Source organism: Lissotriton helveticus, chromosome 7 (assembly GCF_964261635.1).
Source record: "Lissotriton helveticus chromosome 7, aLisHel1.1, whole genome shotgun sequence".
Taxonomy (NCBI): domain Eukaryota; kingdom Metazoa; phylum Chordata; class Amphibia; order Caudata; family Salamandridae; genus Lissotriton; species Lissotriton helveticus.
This window is the reverse complement of record NC_136068.1, coordinates 578439168-578457019: the sequence shown is the minus strand read 5'-3', so window position 1 is coordinate 578457019 and position 17852 is coordinate 578439168. Positions and strand designations below refer to the sequence as shown.

General features: G+C 47.4%; 1 protein-coding gene across 8 annotated transcripts in view; it reads left to right on the top strand.

The window, feature by feature from the left end:
* The window catches only part of LOC144768773 (uncharacterized), a 9320023-nt gene that overhangs the window by 4357697 nt on the left and 4944474 nt on the right, over positions 1–17852 (top strand). For all 8 annotated transcript variants that reach the window (XM_078652700.1, XM_078652694.1, XM_078652695.1 and 5 more), the window contains one exon: positions 2182–2324. In XM_078652700.1, the coding sequence (XP_078508826.1) occupies positions 2182–2324 (143 nt within the window). The remainder of the gene's footprint in view (positions 1–2181; positions 2325–17852) is intronic.

The following is a 17852-nucleotide window of genomic DNA, read 5'->3' as shown; positions in this document are numbered from 1 at the left end:
CTCTGCACCCGCCGAGCCTGTACTGAGTGTGTACAACAAATGCTTTACACTGTCCTCTGGTAGTGCCTTACTGCTCGACCAAGCTACTACTTTCAAGAGTAAGGTCACACCTGGCTTTAACCTCTGTTATACCTCTGGGGTTTGTGGACTCTATACACCCTGCACCTTATTTTGGTCCAGTATATATAGAGCCACTTTCTCAAATGGATTTAAAGTAATTGTTCAGAAATCAGTGTTTTTACCTGTAAGGAAGGTTAAGGACACAAATGTGGAGCCCGATAAGGATTCTTTTCAACGTCAGTTTGAAATACTGTCAGGTCTGAGACCCCCAAGAGAGACGAACCATTTGAAGCCCTGTTTTTCATTCAAAACCCATTGACCATAATGCACGCCTCTCCTAATATAGGCTATTCTTAGACGGGAATCCATTTTAAATATGTAATGCTCCCTACTTCAAAATGTGAATTGCTATGGTGTGTACGACACGGCTCCTTTGCCAGAGGAAAGCGGAGATTCCAGAAGTACCGAAACGGCAGAGCCGCAGACCCGGACTGTTTCTCAGTGTTGCATGACTTCTGTAAACCCTTGTTCCCACTCACTGCAGGGGAGCGGACCATACTACAGTGACATCACCCAGAGTGTTCCCATAACTGCAGTGACATCAGGGAGCTTTCCTCGCTGAGGTGACATCACACCGCACAATGATGTTGCCCTAGTAACTTTACGCTGGGAGCTGTCGTCACTGCAGTAACAATGCCTCCGCTTCATACCAAATCCAACAAATATTGACAAAGCCAGTGGTCTTGCCCTGAAAAGCTGGAATGATGGTTATTTTTAGGTCTCGGCCAGACAGCACATTCTATACCTTTTGTTTTCAAAAGTGGATTTTGTCAACATGCTTCCTTGTCTGTGTTTTTCTCCCCCATTCCTTCCCTATTGTAAATTATGCTATGCTATGATTATGTGCAATAAAAAACAAACAAATCCAGCAATAAAACATTGCTGGCAGGGCAGCAACATAGAAGGAGGGTGTGTTAATTATATTCAGACAAGGAATGATTATGTGACATCATTGTACTTCAAATAGGCACTTCATTATTAATTGCAGGCATGCACAAAAAACATTCCGAGCGTCTCGAGAAATAACTTTACCGCTGCAGTACATTTGAGTGGACAGATGTGTACTCGCCGGAAAAAAAAACAAGCGCAAAAAACTCCACATATGGCGGCAAAAGTGAATGCGTTTCCCTTGTGGGAGCAAGCAGCGCCAGGAGCTTTTATTGCTACCATATGACGCTGCTTGCTCCTGCAAGGGAATCGCCAAACGTGCACGCGTTGGCATTGGAAGCAATGCAATGCCTGCACGTTTTTGCCCACAAAACTGTGCCGATGACTAAAGGTCTTTTTCCTATGCAGCATATGTGCGCTGCGTAAGCGAGACCTAAAAATGAGACATGAAAATATGGAAACAGCAACATAGATTAAAAACTTTTCTTAGAAGTGTTGAGGACTAGGTATATCACTGTCAAGTTGAGGGTAACTTTATTATACTGTTTACACCATTTTATTTTGCCATGGATCATTACATGCTAAATACGTAAAATATTAAAACTGCTCCATAATCCACAGGGATGTCATGCGTGCCAAAGCTAATGGAGTGTGATGATGTTTAGAGTTCTGCCATTTTTAAAGTGCAATCTTCAAAATGCATTGCGCTTTGGTGCTGTCATCTAGTATAAACCAGTGTAAAACAGGCACGAATTTCCAGATATATAAGTTTTCAGTGTATTGCAAATATATATCATGTCAGATTGATAATGCCAAGGCAATCAAATGCCTTTCAATATACAGGAGTGTCTCTTCTACTAGTGAATCCCCAGAAATTTGAGATCAGCGGATTCAGTAGCTATTAAGTTGATGGGGCCTGATCACGTCCTTCAGATAACATCAAGACTTCCTGCAGTAATTGAAAATTAAGTTAAATAAACTTACGTTGGACCATTGCCCGCACTGAAAACGTGTACATTATTGTTAGCCAGGGGCCTCAGGCTGAAACTTCTTAATAACCAAAATGTTGTCAGTTCCTTTCATTTGCAAGGAAGATTGTTTTTCTCTGACATGTTTTGTGAAGAAAGATAGAGCAAAATAAAAATTCTACTGATTTTTTTTTGTTTTGTTTAGCTGCTGAAATTTATGAAGAATTATGAACGTGACCTTCAGAATGATGTTGTGAATTACCTTATCATGAAGAGCATCATCATTTTGTTGTTTAGCGCACATATCTGTGCGGGAATGTTTTACCTTTCTGGCTGCTTCTATAACAGGTTAGTTCGATGAAAACATTCTTCTGTGCTATTGATACAGCTTTGTAACATGTTTTGAATTCTAGTGTGTCACCAATATAAAATCAACAGGGAAAATGTACATTCTTTTGTTTGCTGTTTTTAACTGAGTTTTGGGGTCTGGAATGGTGCTTAACTTTAAGGTTTGTAGGTGCCGGACATAGAGGGTGAAGAGCAATGTGGTGGATGGCAGATAGGGACAGAGCCGACATTCAGATTTGAATGCTTTTGGTTAGAAAGCCCCAAAGATATACCCTCTGACTCTCAGACATTCTTCTGAGAAAATACTTAGTGATAATTTGTTATGCTTAGTACACTGAGTTGCTGGATATTTATCATAAACAGTCTTGCAAAGGAGCTGCCTCAATCAATCTACCCATTTCTAAGCACCGTAGCATACTATCCAAAGTCAGTCAGTCAATGCTTTTATTATCGGTAAAAAAACATAAAAAGGCATAAATACATAATTACAAAAGAAAGGACATAGTTACAGCTAGGGAAAGATTAAAAAAGATAATATATTACAGTTCTAGAGCACAATAAATTCATAAAATAGTTAAAGATACATCATAATAAACATGAAGTGCGTTAAAATCTAATGGCACTCCCTAGCCCTAGTTTTAGTGACGAACCACGTTCGATAAAATTATTACGCTACATCAGTGTTGGTGGTTTGTAGGCTTCCGACTGTTAGTTTTGCACACCTTGAGTACCACATGGACAAAAGGAATCTTGCAGTTGCAAAGACTATCAGGGGCGTGGTATCATATTTGAGTATTCTGAATACCTCCCTATAGTCCCTGAGTCCCCTGGCCTTACAGAGTTGTATAATCCATATAGTTCTGGCCCTAGTGTAGAAGGGGCAGAAGAGCAGAACATGCAGATCTGTCTCTCTGTTACTCGAACACCCAGGGCAGGAACTCTCTATATGCATGGCATTTGACCACTTGTATGTTACGCCCCTAAGCGGCAAAGCCCCATATCTAAACTGGATGTATAGTTTCTTAGCCAGGGGGGTTGGATATCATCCAAGAATTTCTCTAAATGAGGGTGGGCCTTGATGTCCAGAAAAGTGTTGGTCAGCCTACCTATGGACGCGTTTGTTATTATAAGTTCCATACAGTGGCACTTAAGTGCCATACTTAATGTTTTCTTAGAATACAGGGCACAGCTCTCCTCGGGAGACGACCACATGTCCCCCCTTCCTATGGCGTAACAGAGTTGCTTGATGTGGTTTAACCAAGGGGTTTTCCCCACACTCCTCCTAGACAGGAGATCCCCCAAGTCCTCCCTGTAGCTCGAGAGCTCAGGGGTCGACCACAGACGTCTCCAATACAAGATGGGACGATTTGATACAATCTCCTGAACGGGTACCAATCCTAAGTCCAGTCGAAGAGGTGTCAGGGGGGTACTCATGGGGAGCCTCAAAAGACGCCTAAGGAAACTATTCTCAGTTATGGACAGGGGTGCAGCACTCACATGACCCCATAGGCCTGAGCCATAGAGTGCTCCTCCTCTCGCCTGAGCGTTGTAGATTTCCATATGCGGACCCAGCAGTTTGAGCAAAGTATCGTTAAAAACCTTTAAAATCCCCCCGGATGATTGCGCCAGCTTCAAGTTAGCCTTAGCCATGTGGGACCCCCAGTCCATTCTGTCGTTAAGTGTGACCCCCAGATAAGTAAAGGTGGACACCCGATCCAGTACCGTTCCATCCAAGTGGGGGTGGGGGCAATTGGCTAATCTGGTGTTATAGACCATGAACTTGGTTTTAGTAAGGTTAATCTCCAAGTTCCTGAGTCTGCAGAAGGAGCAAAATGCCTCTAATGTGCGCTGTATGCCCGTAGATGATTTTGACAGTAGAAGGGTGTCATCAGCGAACATCAGGGCAGGTATCTTATGCCCCGCTAGGCTTGGGGAGTCCAGATATTTTGCTCCCAATAGATGGTCTATCAACCCGTTAAGGAAAAGGGAGAAGAGCATGGGGGCCAATACGCACCCCTGCCTCACACCCTTTTCAACCGGGAACGGAGCCGACAACTCCCCACTCCTCCCATACCTCACCCTTGCGTATGTACCTTGGTGCATACGTTTGAATAGATGGCACAGGTAGGCAGGGGCTCCCATCTCCAGCAGTAATGCCCACAGCTTATCCCTTTGAACCAGGTCAAATGCGGACCGTAGGTCCACAAAAATCAAGTACAGACTACCTGCCCCAATAGAAACCGTCTTCCAGTAGACCAGCTGTAATCTAAACAGCTGGTCGATGGTGGAAACCTTTGCAGGGTGGTTAGGATGTGATGTTCGTCCATCCAACTCTGCAACCTGGTATAAGGAAGCGGGCAAATAATTTCTGGAGGACATCAATCAAACTAATGGGGCGGTAGTTGACCGGATCAAGAGGGGAAGCTTTTTTATGAATAGGGATGATTTCCGCTGCCAACCATGTTGGGGGGATCTCCAAACCCTGTAGAATGGCATTAAAATAGACCCGGATATAAGGGGCCCAGACCTTTTGTTCGCTTCTATATAAATCCCCAGGGACCCTATCTAGGCCCGGAGCTTTTCCCATCGACAAGCTTCTGAGGGCCACCTGGACTTCTAGGAGGTTACACGGTAGACAATCAGGGCCCAAGGCCTTCAGGTGCACTGGTTCACGGGAGGTTACTTGGTCCACTAAATCTACTCGAGGATCAGGGTTGCTGAGTGAGTAGAGGGGCTTAAATTGATTTAGCCAGACTTCTTTACTAAAGTTAGGAGTGATGGCAGACAATCCTTCCAATGACCCTGAGCGAACAAGGTTCCAAAACTACCTATAATCTCGGGCTTCCAGGGCTGCCTTATTGTTTTCCCACCTTGAGGCCCCCCACTCAGCTCTAGCCTCCTTGATCAAATTTTGGTAGATATGCCTAGCATTTTTGATACTTAGCGGGGACCGAGATTTTACCTCCTTTATCAGGGTGTTTTTGGCCAGCCTACAACTTTTATTAAACCAGTGGTCGCGCTTATTTCCACTTGGCCTTTTAGTGATTGTAGTATAGAAATAGCTGGCCAGAGAACAAAGGAGCTTGGTATGGATATGCTGAAAATCCTGGAAATGGAGGCGGGGCAGTTCGCAATTAGAGCTCAGAAGGTGGGAGACCTCTGTTAGAGCGCGTGCGACATGGCCGTATACCTCAGCTAACCTTTCAGGTTCTATTACAACCTTCGCCCACCTAAGTCGTCTACCACCAGCTGCCATAACAAGGTTCGAATTATTGGGAAACTCAGCTCCCCCAGAATGTTTTGGTGACCCAGGGTATTTAATAGTTCTAGTGACAGTAAATTATGGTCACTATCAACCCTGGGAATGACGGAAAAGGCTCTCAGACGAGCCCAGAATTCTACATTTACCATAATATAATCTATGGACGTGCTTTTCCCTGGTCTATTAAAGGTGAATGCGCCCGGGACATCTGGGAGAAGTCTGCCATTACAGGCTCTAAGAGAATGTGATACGGCCAACTTGTTGATCGCAAGGGCCATGGGCAGTAAGCGCTTTTCCGGATATGTAGTACAATCCGGAATTAGCCAGTTTTCATCCTCGTCCGAGGTTACCGAGGGAATTCCCCAGAGTGGTTCGAAGTGACAGTTGAGGTCAGCGCCAATAATTTTGTGATGCGACGAGGGAAGAGAGTGGAGGAGGGAATCTAGGGCGTCCAGGGTTGATAAACCTAACTGGTGTGGTTGGGGACGTAAATACATATTAATCACTGCCTCCGCCAGGCCATTCAAAAAATTAAGTACAATACATAGGATGTCCGGGCAAGGAGAGTCTATAGTCTTAACAGTACAACCTAGGTGCAAGACAACCCAAATACATAGCCCACCCGAGGGTCTACCCCTAGGTCCCTGGACAGCAGGAGGAGTAGAAGGACACAAATCCTACCCTAACGGGAGTGGACAACAACCAGGTCTCCTGGAACAGACATAAATCATAGCTATCCATCAGCTCTCCCCATTCCGGGTTATGCAACTTTGCCCCCAACCCTGCTACATTCTAAGACCCAATGAGTGGTCTACGTGTCCCCACCACTGCTATTGGATCCTCGACTTGTTGGTGCACAATATAGGGTGGGGGTACTAAGTCTGAGAGCGTGGCCACCTCCCTATCATCCCCTATTAAACCAGTGTTTTGGGGCGGTAACAATGTAGTTGGGCTACCCTCCTCGGCTCTAGGGGCCTGCTCGGGGGACCCCTCCGCTGAGCTGGCACCCTCCACTACGTAATTCCCAGCCAGGATCAGATCCATTCCATCTGCACCCAAAGATGGCAATAGTCAATCCACATTGTCCAATACGCTGTATCTATTTCCCACTGGTATGTTATAATCAGGGTCCTGTCTGCCGTGGCGGAAGTAGGTTGGCTCTAGTCTAGCTGAAGCAAGAGTACATGAGTAGAAGTACCCCAGGTGGAAAGTGTTGATAGCACCAGCTTTGTACGGCCCTCCATTAGCTGATATGTGTCCCACCACACTAGGATCCCTAAAGTTGACAATGATACAATCACCGCGGATGTCTTTAGGGCTAGTCCCCAGCCAACTGACTCTTCATGCAAACAGAATCTCCCCCTGGCCTGCACCCATTAATGGTCTATTGCTCCTTAGCCAGAAGATAATTTTATTCTTTAACTCGGGGAAGGTTTCCCCTCATTCACTGGCCAATGGGGGTACGCCCGTAAGCACCACCACATACGGGGATGCTTCTGGGGGTAACTGGGGGCGAGGGGGGGGGCTTGGGAGATCCATTTTTTCCGAGTTTCGAAACAGGGTTAGATTGATACCTGACCAAATCAGAGCCCAAATTTCCTGCGGTAGTCAGGTGGGGAATGAGTCACATAGTTTAGAGCCAGATACAGCAGGAGGTAGAATAGGGCAATTAGTTGGGCCAGACCCCATATGGACTGGGGTGGGTTTCAACTGGCTAAGAGAAGTCAAAGCAGAAGTAGAGGTGTCAGGACAGATGCTCACGCCTAGGTTAGGGCCCTTAGTAGCGGGCTTAGATGTGCCTGAGACTCATATAGTGGCAGGGTTCCCCGTTGAGGCGGTTGGCTGGACTCGCCCTAGGCCTTTGGTGTTGATCAATGAAAACTAGTCTATCAATCCTAGTGGACCAGGATTTTTAAGTGGGAATTGATAAGCTGTTTCATATGTGTCTGGAGATCAATTATCAGATGGGTAGCCCAAACAGGAGGTCCAATAGTAGGGGATGGAGGGACGAGGTCAGACTGAACCAGGTTAGGTGTAGATGCAGTTCTAGCACAGGGTTTGCTAGCCTTTGTACATACCAGGGGGGGTGGGGATGAGGCAACCTCCAGTGGGGCGTTCTACTCTGGCAAAATCTGGGTACATGGAAGGTCGGTAAAGGAGGGCATAAGGAATTACGTAGATTCAGCGGGATTGACTGTAGCTGCAGAGGAATCCCACAGTGACATAGGGGGGGCATAGCAGGGGTGATTGAAAGTCGCCTTTCAGTATTTTCAATAGCTGTTGCCACTACCCAGATTGTTTTCTCTAGCATTTTATCAAAAGCTGTAAGGGTAGGGACTGGTTGGGTCGACAATATGTGTTTAGCTGCAACCACAAATTATTGGGCAACAAATAAAAATGCACAATTAAGAGCAAAAAATATAAATATTAATAAAACTTATGCCCCATAAAGGACTACTAGTTGAAACCACAAGTAGCAGATACCGGTGCAAGCTTTGACTGGGTAAAAAAGAAAAGTGGTAATTACCACAAAAATGGCAGAGTCCCAGTGTCCAGTGTACTTTTCAAGGGGGACTTACGGGGGGTGGCCCAGCCCGGTCACTTTCGGCCCCGGACGGCCACAGACGGCCTGCCCTTTGCCCGGGCTTCGCCCGGCGCGCGCCCACGCGCGTCCCGCGCAGCGGTGAATACGTACAGTTTAATAGTGCTGGTGGGCGGGGTTGCAAGGTCCGCAGGTGTGTGGAGCAGGGGCTCTTGGGCGATGGATTCCTCCTCACGGTCAAAACAAAGTGTCCCCAGCAAAGATTACGGCTGTGTGCCTCTGCATGTTGGTCCGCAGCAGGTCCCCGCTGGAGAGTCGCTTGAGTCCGAAGTGCTTGAGGATCCTGTCGGACACGGTGCCTTTCCTGGAACCTGGGGGCCCCATGATCACAGCCCGGGACAGGATGCGAGTGGCCATGACTTCAAGTGGTGGCCAGGAAGTGGCCCGAGGGACAGAAGGCCGCTCGGACAAGAGGGCAACACCCAGCACTCAGCAGCTCGCTGGCCCAGCGCCCAGAGTGCAGGACTTAGTAAAGAGACGCGCGCCACTGCCCTGACTGCCCGACCCTCCCTCATACTATCCAAAGGTGAGATCTATCTGTCTAGTTTGAGCCTGAAAATACTTTGAAAGCCATGCACTGGTACAGATCATTTCAAATGCACTCTAGTTGAACATTAACCCTCGGTGGGCCTGATTCACAAAGGTATACTTATACTTTTGTGTAAATTTGCTTCTTTTTTTTTTCCAAACTATGAGTGGAGTTTTATGTCACTGCACTTCTTTTACTTATATGTTCTCCTCACCTGGAGCCTTCGCATTCAGGATAAAACTCCCGGGGTGCTAAGGTCATAAGTCTTTTTTTTGGTTTGTTTTAAAAACACTTTGAAAGTTTGTTTTGGAAAGCAAAAAATGTTAACATTTTGGTTCATACTCCTCAAAATCAATGACAGCCACCGACCATACTTTTTGTACCCTGAATGGAACCACTGTGACAGCAGTTCTTTTCAACATACAAAGATGAACCCTCAGCTGGTGGGCATCTCTAAATTTGGCTGACAGTAGGCTGCCAGGGTGACAAAGGTAATGTCTTTCTTCGACTTGACGGACTCTACCCGCACCACCAAAGCCTAAATTGGCCTATTAGTACCATCCATGTGACAGTTTCCCCATTGAAAATTTCTTCCAGGTTTTTTACTAATTTATCTGGCACCATCAAAGAAATATTTTCCTTTTTTAAAACATATCATTTGGATTAAAGTAAATCGGAAGCCAGCAAATTGTTTATATATGGGTTTATACTATACTATGGGCCTGATTTAGAATTTGGCAAATGGCTTTGTGGTCACCAACGGGACGGATTTATGTATTTTATTTATATAGCGGTAACAATCATCCCGAAGGATATCAAGGCATTAAGTAGCAGGAATTCGTTGTACAGTTACCAGAGGTAGCGGTGAATCTGACAGATATTAGGATTTAGGGAACAGATGGGTTTTGAGTTTTTTCCTGAAAACCAGATAATATGCTGTCAGGCATAGGTATTGAGGTAGTTCATTCTACTTTTTTGCTGCCAGATATGAGAATGAACATCCTCGTGCCCTCACTTTCCTTATGCTCTTTGTCCTGGCTTGTGCTTGGTAGAGTGACCGTAGGCACCTCGTAGGACCGTACAATTAATTTTATACTGTAGGATTCTTGGTCCACTGCAGTGTAGTGCCTTTTGTGCAAGACTGAGTAGTTTGAACACTGCCCTCTGTCGCTTGGGTAGCCATTGGAGTTGTTTCATGCACATGGATGCTGAGCTCAGTCTGCTTTTATTGCATACCAGTTTCGCTGCAGCGATAGCCCATCCACCTTATTACAATTGCATTATACCCTATGATATTTGTAATAAGGTGGACACACTGTTGCCGATACCACTAACCTGTTGTTAGACTCAAGGCTCAATCCACGGGAGCAAAGAGAATTCCCCAACTCTCCTGGGAACAGCCCAAGGATGAGATATATGATCAACCTCGCACCCTTACACTGTTCAGGGGAGATGTGGGGATTAGAAGTCAGAAAAAAGGAGAGTCTTCTTATCCCCCAGCTGGCTTCCCTCAACGTGGACCACAACTCAGGAGGGGTTAACCTATAGGGAGACACAAGATGAACAATAGATAAGAATCCTTCTCCCTCCTCCCCTAATATCATAAACACCCTAGAGATAAACAGTGCAGGCTCTGCAGAAACACAATTTACCCTTACCAGCTGGACATCTCGTGATGTCTTATAAACAGTCCAAGTGAAGGCCAAGTTGTAGGCAAATACTTCTTTGCCTGATATGAAGCTTCACCTCTTATGTACAAAGTATTCGAGGTGTCTTTATGTGAGGAAAGAATTAATTGGCCAGTAAACTTCAGGAACACAAATGCGGGACTAGGACTAGTTCTCACAAACAAGTAAAAGAGTAATAAACCAAGTGTAGCTTCTGCTGGGTATTACCGTAATCAGTTAAGTAAAGAATGCCCTGTGAATTTGGACACTATTAAAGAATAGTGGGACATACAGCGAGGACGTACTAAATGTTGTATCCCAAGAATCAGGAATCAGGTTCACGTTACAAGGAGGGGGAAATTTGCCACAGAAAAGAAGAGGTGCAAGTGGGGGGAACTCCTCACCTGGGGCAACTGAATGGTTCACCTGGACACAAATGCCAAATTCCACGGCCGCCTCCGCGGTAGCAATGAGAGCTGAAGGAAACACCGGCAGGAATTACAGCTATTGATTGAAGCAGTAATTCCGCTCCGAAGAAGAGGCAGCTGCGGCAGGAATGAAGGAGCAGCCGGCGGCGTCTAACAGCGTATGATCACAAAAACGCAGTTTACGACGTGAAGCGGTGGAACAGGCAAAGGAGGTGGGACAGGAGGAATGGACACGGTACGGGGAAGAGGGAAGGGAAACGAGGCAGGAACCGGGAGCAGGGTAATCGGGCAGAACAGGAACAGAGCTTGAGCTGGAACAGGCTAAGGGATAAGCTGGACGCTAACTACAAGGAAGGGGCGTGGTGCAGAACAAGATCCGAAGCTAAGCAACAACGTCTCTGTTGCTTGCGCTTTTAAAGTGAGGGAGAGTTTACAAACTCCGCCTCAATTAGCGTGGTAAGGGACCATTACTAATGAGTCATGCACTACAGAGCCAGCACTGATATCTCTCCAGACTACCAAAAGATCGTGCAGGACGCTTGGGGTCTAACACACACAGTGCTCGAACTAGGGGTGTGGGAGGTGCGCAGTACCCCATCATATTATGAAATCAGAGTCAGAAAAACAAGGCATAAAGCTGCATACTACATCTCTTCGCAAAAAACAGGTCTTTAAGGAATATTTAAACTTTAAGGGCCTTATTATGAGTTTGATGTTGTGGTAGCAGGCCACCATGCCAGCGTGTCGCTGCTACATCATCAAACCATTACTGAGACCACCCGCCGGATTCGGACTGGAATACAGGTTGGGCACCCCTGCGGCAGCTAGCCCACAGCAGTGCCGTGCTAAGGCTCATATGTGGGCCCACCTCAATAGAAGTTCCTGCATGGCATGGACTGCGAAGTCCATGCCATGCAGGAACTGGGGGTGCACTCCTGGTGGTCACTCCTGGTGCCCCCTGCTTGCATCCCCTGATGCAGAGTTAACAGGGGGCCTTCTGGGGCCCCCTTACTTTCCTCACTGCCACACTTGTCATGGCAGGCTCACCGCCATGAAAACTGTGGCGGTGAGGAAACTCTGAATATGCTTGGTGGTGCTGTAGCAGTACTGCCAGCATATTGCGGCCTCAGACCGCTGTACCACTGCTGAGGGATTGCGGATTCCAAGCGGTAATAATGGTCCAGTGGTGGTCCAAATGCTATAGTAGAAATATTGCTGGTGGACCGCCAGTATGGCAGTCCATAGACCCCCACCACCACTCCAATGGACCACTGTAGTCATAATAAGGCCCTAAACCAACAACGTTTTCAAATAAACTACTGCTATTTTGGATTGATGCTGATCTGTATTTGTGGGCAAAATCTGAGCATTTTGTAACCTGAAATTTAAAACGTCCATGGATTGCAGGGGGGATGGAAAATGGAGAAAGTCATTATAAAGTTCAACAGGTCTTGCCCCGCCTAATCTATAGAGATCACAACAGACTCATCCCAAGGAGCAATAACTCATTATGTGTCCAGCTGAACTTTCGGATCATGGAGGCAGTGAAAGGTAGATGGCCAGGGCGACAGTGTTGGATATTCACAAGGCGTTGGACTCCCTCAGCTGGCACTATTTCTTTGCAGTCCTGGTGGAGTTTGGCCTTGATCCCTATATAATGAACCAACTACTATATAGTTCTCCCACAACCAGGACACACTTTTGGGGGTCTTTTTCGGAGTCTGTTGAGATTGGCCATGGCACACAACAGGGCTGCCTGCTTTCACCATTCTAGTTTGCCATGACAGTGGAGCATTTGGCCTCAAGGGCACAAAGGGATGGAGGAGATTGGGACATCCCCTGTCTGATGCCACCCACACTATCTTGCTACATACTGATGACATTCTGCTTTTATTTAGGAATGTCAAAGCTTATCTGACCTCATTTGCATCGTTCTTGGTAGATTTCAGCCTGGTGTCCGGATTGCTAGGTGGAATACATCTTGGGAGTTCTCTCTTGTTTCAGCTGCCACAGCAAGGGCTGTTGACCTGGGGAGCCGCCTTTGGTGGTAGGCCATGGTCGGTAATCTGTTGCTTGAGAGTTCAGATCTTTCATGCGACCATGGACCTATTTGAGGGCAATCTGTCAGCAGTGGTTACTTCCGGCTGCTCCAAGATACCCTTCGGGTCTTTCACTCCCTGTGCCAGTTGCGGGACTGGTGGCAATCACCAAGATGGTTACCCCTTCCTTGTCTTCTGCATTACTTCACCGACCTCCCACTCTGGCTCCCCAGATCATTCTTCTAAGAACTTCACGTTCTCCTGGGGGACCTTTACTGGCAACTTGCTCACACGGGTGGCGCTGGCCAAACTTTAGCTCCAAGCGCGGGCCCTTGGGGTACTCTACTTCGAGCATTACTATCTAGTGACCCAACGGCAATGGCTGGCCTACTGGCAGGCGGGCCGAAATAATGAGGATAAGGGACCTTTGGTCCTCCCTTACCTGGTGGAGCCATCTTTTGCCTTATGAATGCTAGGACTCACCTCCTCCAGGGCTTATCCCTCCTCCAAAGGGTGGTGTCTATTGTGAGCACCCATCTTCCATAACACCTATCCCCATAGACCCCAGCAATTCCATTATTGGTCACATCTTCACTGGCCAGTTGGAGACATGGGATGAGGCTGGCCTCTCCACCATGGGTGAACTCTACAGGGACATTCGAACCACTGACTGAACTAAATGCGCTCCCCAGGAGCCTTTTTCTTCTCTCTCCTTCCCTGAGGGGATCCAGTCATGCATCAACTCATCCAAACATTACACACTATGGGCACTGGCCATAGACTTATTACATGGCTCACTAAAGCTCTCTTCCCCCACACACAGATGTCCCTCCAGGAGACATTGGAGGGTGAATTTGGCAGACCACTGCACAACAGGGAATGAGAGCGGGCTGTAGCCTACCCATGAAGGGTGTCCCGCAACTCCTGGTTAAAGCTGATTCCATTTTGTATTATTCATACGGCCTACCTGTTATCCAAGCGATAGCCCATGTGTTTCCAGGCGCACAGGATATATGCAACTCCTCAAAGGCCGACCTGAAACACATTCAATGGAATTGCACTCAGGTGGGACCACATTGGATTATCAACCTGTCTCCACTGATATACATCACTTAAATCCCCAATATCTCTTCGAAGGCAGGAGTATTAGGAATATATACCAGGCCAGGCAAGTGTAAAATTGCAGCTCCCTTCTTAGATAAGGCCCTTATATTGGCTAAGAAAGCCATCACAACATACTGGAAGTAACCCATCCCCCGAGCTCTGTTCAATGGTGGATGCATCTCACCCGCTGGGCAAAAGTCAAGGTGATGGCATTGTATGACGGAGACTCCAGGAGGGTTCGCTGCTGCCTGATAGCTCCAGGTTGGGAAGCATTACTCTCTAAATTGATTGACCTGCCCCTGGATTCCTATTCAGACTCTCGATCCAAGGACTCCCAACATACGCCTTACGCCATGTGAGATTGCTCCCCCTTGAGGACCATCCCTCACACTTTGGATAGCATACATGCCAAACTTTGCTGAAGATGGGAGCCCCCACACCCAATTCCTCTGTACCCTCTCCCCCACCACCATATGTCCCCAACCAATATATGCCATCTGCAAGGGGTCACGCAAGCCACTAATTATCTCCAATCTCCTCACACACTTGTGCGCTTGTTCATTCTTAGGATTGTATGCAAGGTGTACATCTTTGCAAACTGATATGCTTGATTTTGCCTTATTCTGTAATGCCATTTAAAATATTAATCAGCACTTGAATTCTGTTTAGTAGAACCCTCCTCGTCTACCTATTACTATTAAGACAACCCAGGCACTTGCAATTATTACTGTATGGGAGAACATAGTGCCTCTCAAACTCTACACAATTTTAGATGCTACAAAACGAAAAAACCAATGCCTCATCTGATATGCAGTTAGGAAAAATATTTTTTAAACTATACTGTTTGGCATACAGCTTAGCCACACAACCTTTAGGTAAATGTATCACAAATGAATATTTTATTTAGCACAAGTAATTTAACTTATATTTGTTCATCTAGCTCATCACATAACATGAACTCTGCAGATCACAAATCTGAATACAAGCAACGCTAGCTCAGCCTTTTATCCTTCTGAAGTCATGACATTGAGTACAATTGCATTTGGTAATAGTAATGCATATTCCCCCAGATGCATCAAGCCCAGATTCTGCAAATTCTTAATTGCGAAAAATACCGAATTGCAAATTAGAATTCGCAGAATGGGATGCATCAATAAAAGCCAACCAAAAAAATGATTTGCAGTCGGCCGCAATCGCCGAATGCGAATTCCGCTAAATCCTACAAAAATCGCAGAATTGCCGGTTTCCCATGTTGAAATTGCGATTTCACAATTACCGAAATCGCAAATTGCGATCTCGCTAACTGCTAGATCGCAAAAACGGGAAGTCGCATATCGAGCACAATGATGACATCACAACCAGGAAGTAGGCAGCTCCCTCACTCATTCTGAACACAGAGCTTGAGAGTGGAAGAAGCACAGCACAGAGCTCCCACAGACACACCCTGCAGCCCACAACAGGTCACACATCCAAAACCAGAATGTCCCAGGAAGCAGCAGGAAGCAGTGCACCTGGCAGAAAAAGACAAATAAAATTTTCTGAACAGGAGCTGGAGTTCCTCATCGAGGGTGTAAGCAGGGACCATGATAGGCGATGCAAGCCTGCATGCATTTCGTAACTTCCCATGTGCAAGATTCATATCATTAATCATGCACCCATTTACATCACAGGGGCTGCTGAACCACAGAGCATGGACAGCGAGGCACTCCAAATTGAGGAGAACACAGAGGACACCAAGGGAGAGAGCCATCCTGCCCCTCGACCTCGACCTTCAGACACACCTGCACCAGTACCACCATCTCCCCATGCAAACAGGGCCACCCCTGCAGCAACAGGAGGAGAGCAACCACACCATGCGTCGCACATGGCAGTGGAACAGGCCACACCACCACCCAGGAGGCAGACACGGCGCACAGCCACTGTGCGGTCGCAGTCAAGTGGCCGGATGAGGCAGCAGGGCAACGTGGCAACACGGGCTGACCGGGGTCAACATGATCAGGAACAAGGGCTTGGCATCGATCGCCGGATGCTAGCTGTCCACCAGAAGCAGGCACAGTACATGGCAGCCATGCAGCTGCAGCTTTACAAAACAGCGCGCAACGTGAGCCAGCTCACCGAAAGCGTGCAGGTGTTAACGGCTGCAGTGAGGGAGAACAGCCAGATCATGGTGTCACCGCAGGACATCACCCGCCGCTGCCACCGCCAGCTGCTGACCCGCCTATCGGCACACACCAGGTCAAACCACCTGATCGGGAATGCTACTTCCCAACTACCACGCCGGTCCCTGGCAATACAGATGGCGCAATGCTTCCAGGATGTTGCTAGGGCGTTGGAACAGGTCACAACTGCTGTCCAGAAACAGCAGGTATGTAGCCCTGTCCATGCAAGGGGGGGGATGATGCCAGGGAGGGCACCTCCAGTCTGAGCAGCCTGTCCCTGCCGGTGGTACAAGAACGACGCCGCAGTACCACGCCCACCGCAGCATCATGGCCTGATACTGGCGAGGTGGATGTGGAGAGGTGACAGGGTGCGTCCGGCCGGAGGCGCTAGTGATTAACTGACTATTAGCAGCAGTGCCATGCTGAATTACAACGGTAATTGCAAACACAACAGTGATGGACAGAATGTGGATCAATGTCACACATTCACCCCAGTCCAAAGATCTGGGCCCAAATCCATCGTTTTTCCACTCCACACCACCCTGGGTTAGACAATGGCGATATGCAAATCAGCGCTGACCCTGTGCCCCATGGGAACAGTCCAGTCCGAACTACAAAAGCCATGTCCTTCCCAGAACGGAAACAAGCATCCGAGGACCGGCCCGGTTTCGAGGTAACACCTCTCATCAGCCCGGCTAGCTTGATTCCAGTGGTGTGGAGTGCCTGGGACTCACGTCTGAGCATCCCCAGTACACTTAGAGCGGTAATTGCAAACACAACAGTGATGGACAGAATGTGGATCAATGTCACACATTCACCCCAGTCCAAAGATCTGGGCCCAAATCCATCGTTTTTCCACTCCACACCACCCCTGGGTTAGACAATGGCGATATGCAAATCAGCGCTGACCCTTGTTTTTTTCAATGCTGAATTACAAAGCAGGCCTGCCTCCCAATCATGGGGCTGTATGACTTAATACAGTTTTCATGTTTTGTGAACCAAAAAATGTAAAAGAAAGCTCCTGTTTACATTATAATGAGAATTTATTTCAAACGCAAATCATACTCATGTCATTATTTCATTTGGCATGCATGAGTGCAGTGTTGTGTAAGGGGTATGGGAGCACTAAAAACAATTCAGTGTGATGTTGTTGCGGCGCCTGTGTCCTTCAGCAGGATTCTCCCCGTGTGCATGACGCACATGTGCAGGTGGGCGGTTGTCCCCCTCCAACTCACTGCCAGAGATCTCCACATGTATCCTCCGCTTGATAGCAATATTGTGGAGTATGGCACACACAGCCACGATGCGGCAGCAGACCTCAGACTGGTATTTGAGGGCCCCACCAGTCTTATGTAGGATGCGGAATCGGCTCTTTAACATCCCAAATGTCCGTTCAATGACATTCCTGGTGCGAATGTGCGCTGCATTGTAACGCCGTTCCTGTGGTGAGGCAGGGTTGAGGTATGGGGTGATGAGGTACTCACGGAGGCCATAGGCGCTGTCACCTGAAGGAAAGGAGCAGAGAGTCAGTGCCTGTCATGCGCAGCTACATGGGCTTGACGTACTGTATGTGGGCATGTGTACTTACCTAGGAGGTGTCCTTCGCCAAAGTCACCCCTGGCCAAGCGGGTGTGTATGCTGCTGTGCCTGACTATGAAAGAATCATGCGTGCTCCCCGGGTATTGGACCACTATGTCGGTGATGATTGTCTTTGCATTGCAGACCATCTGGATGTTGA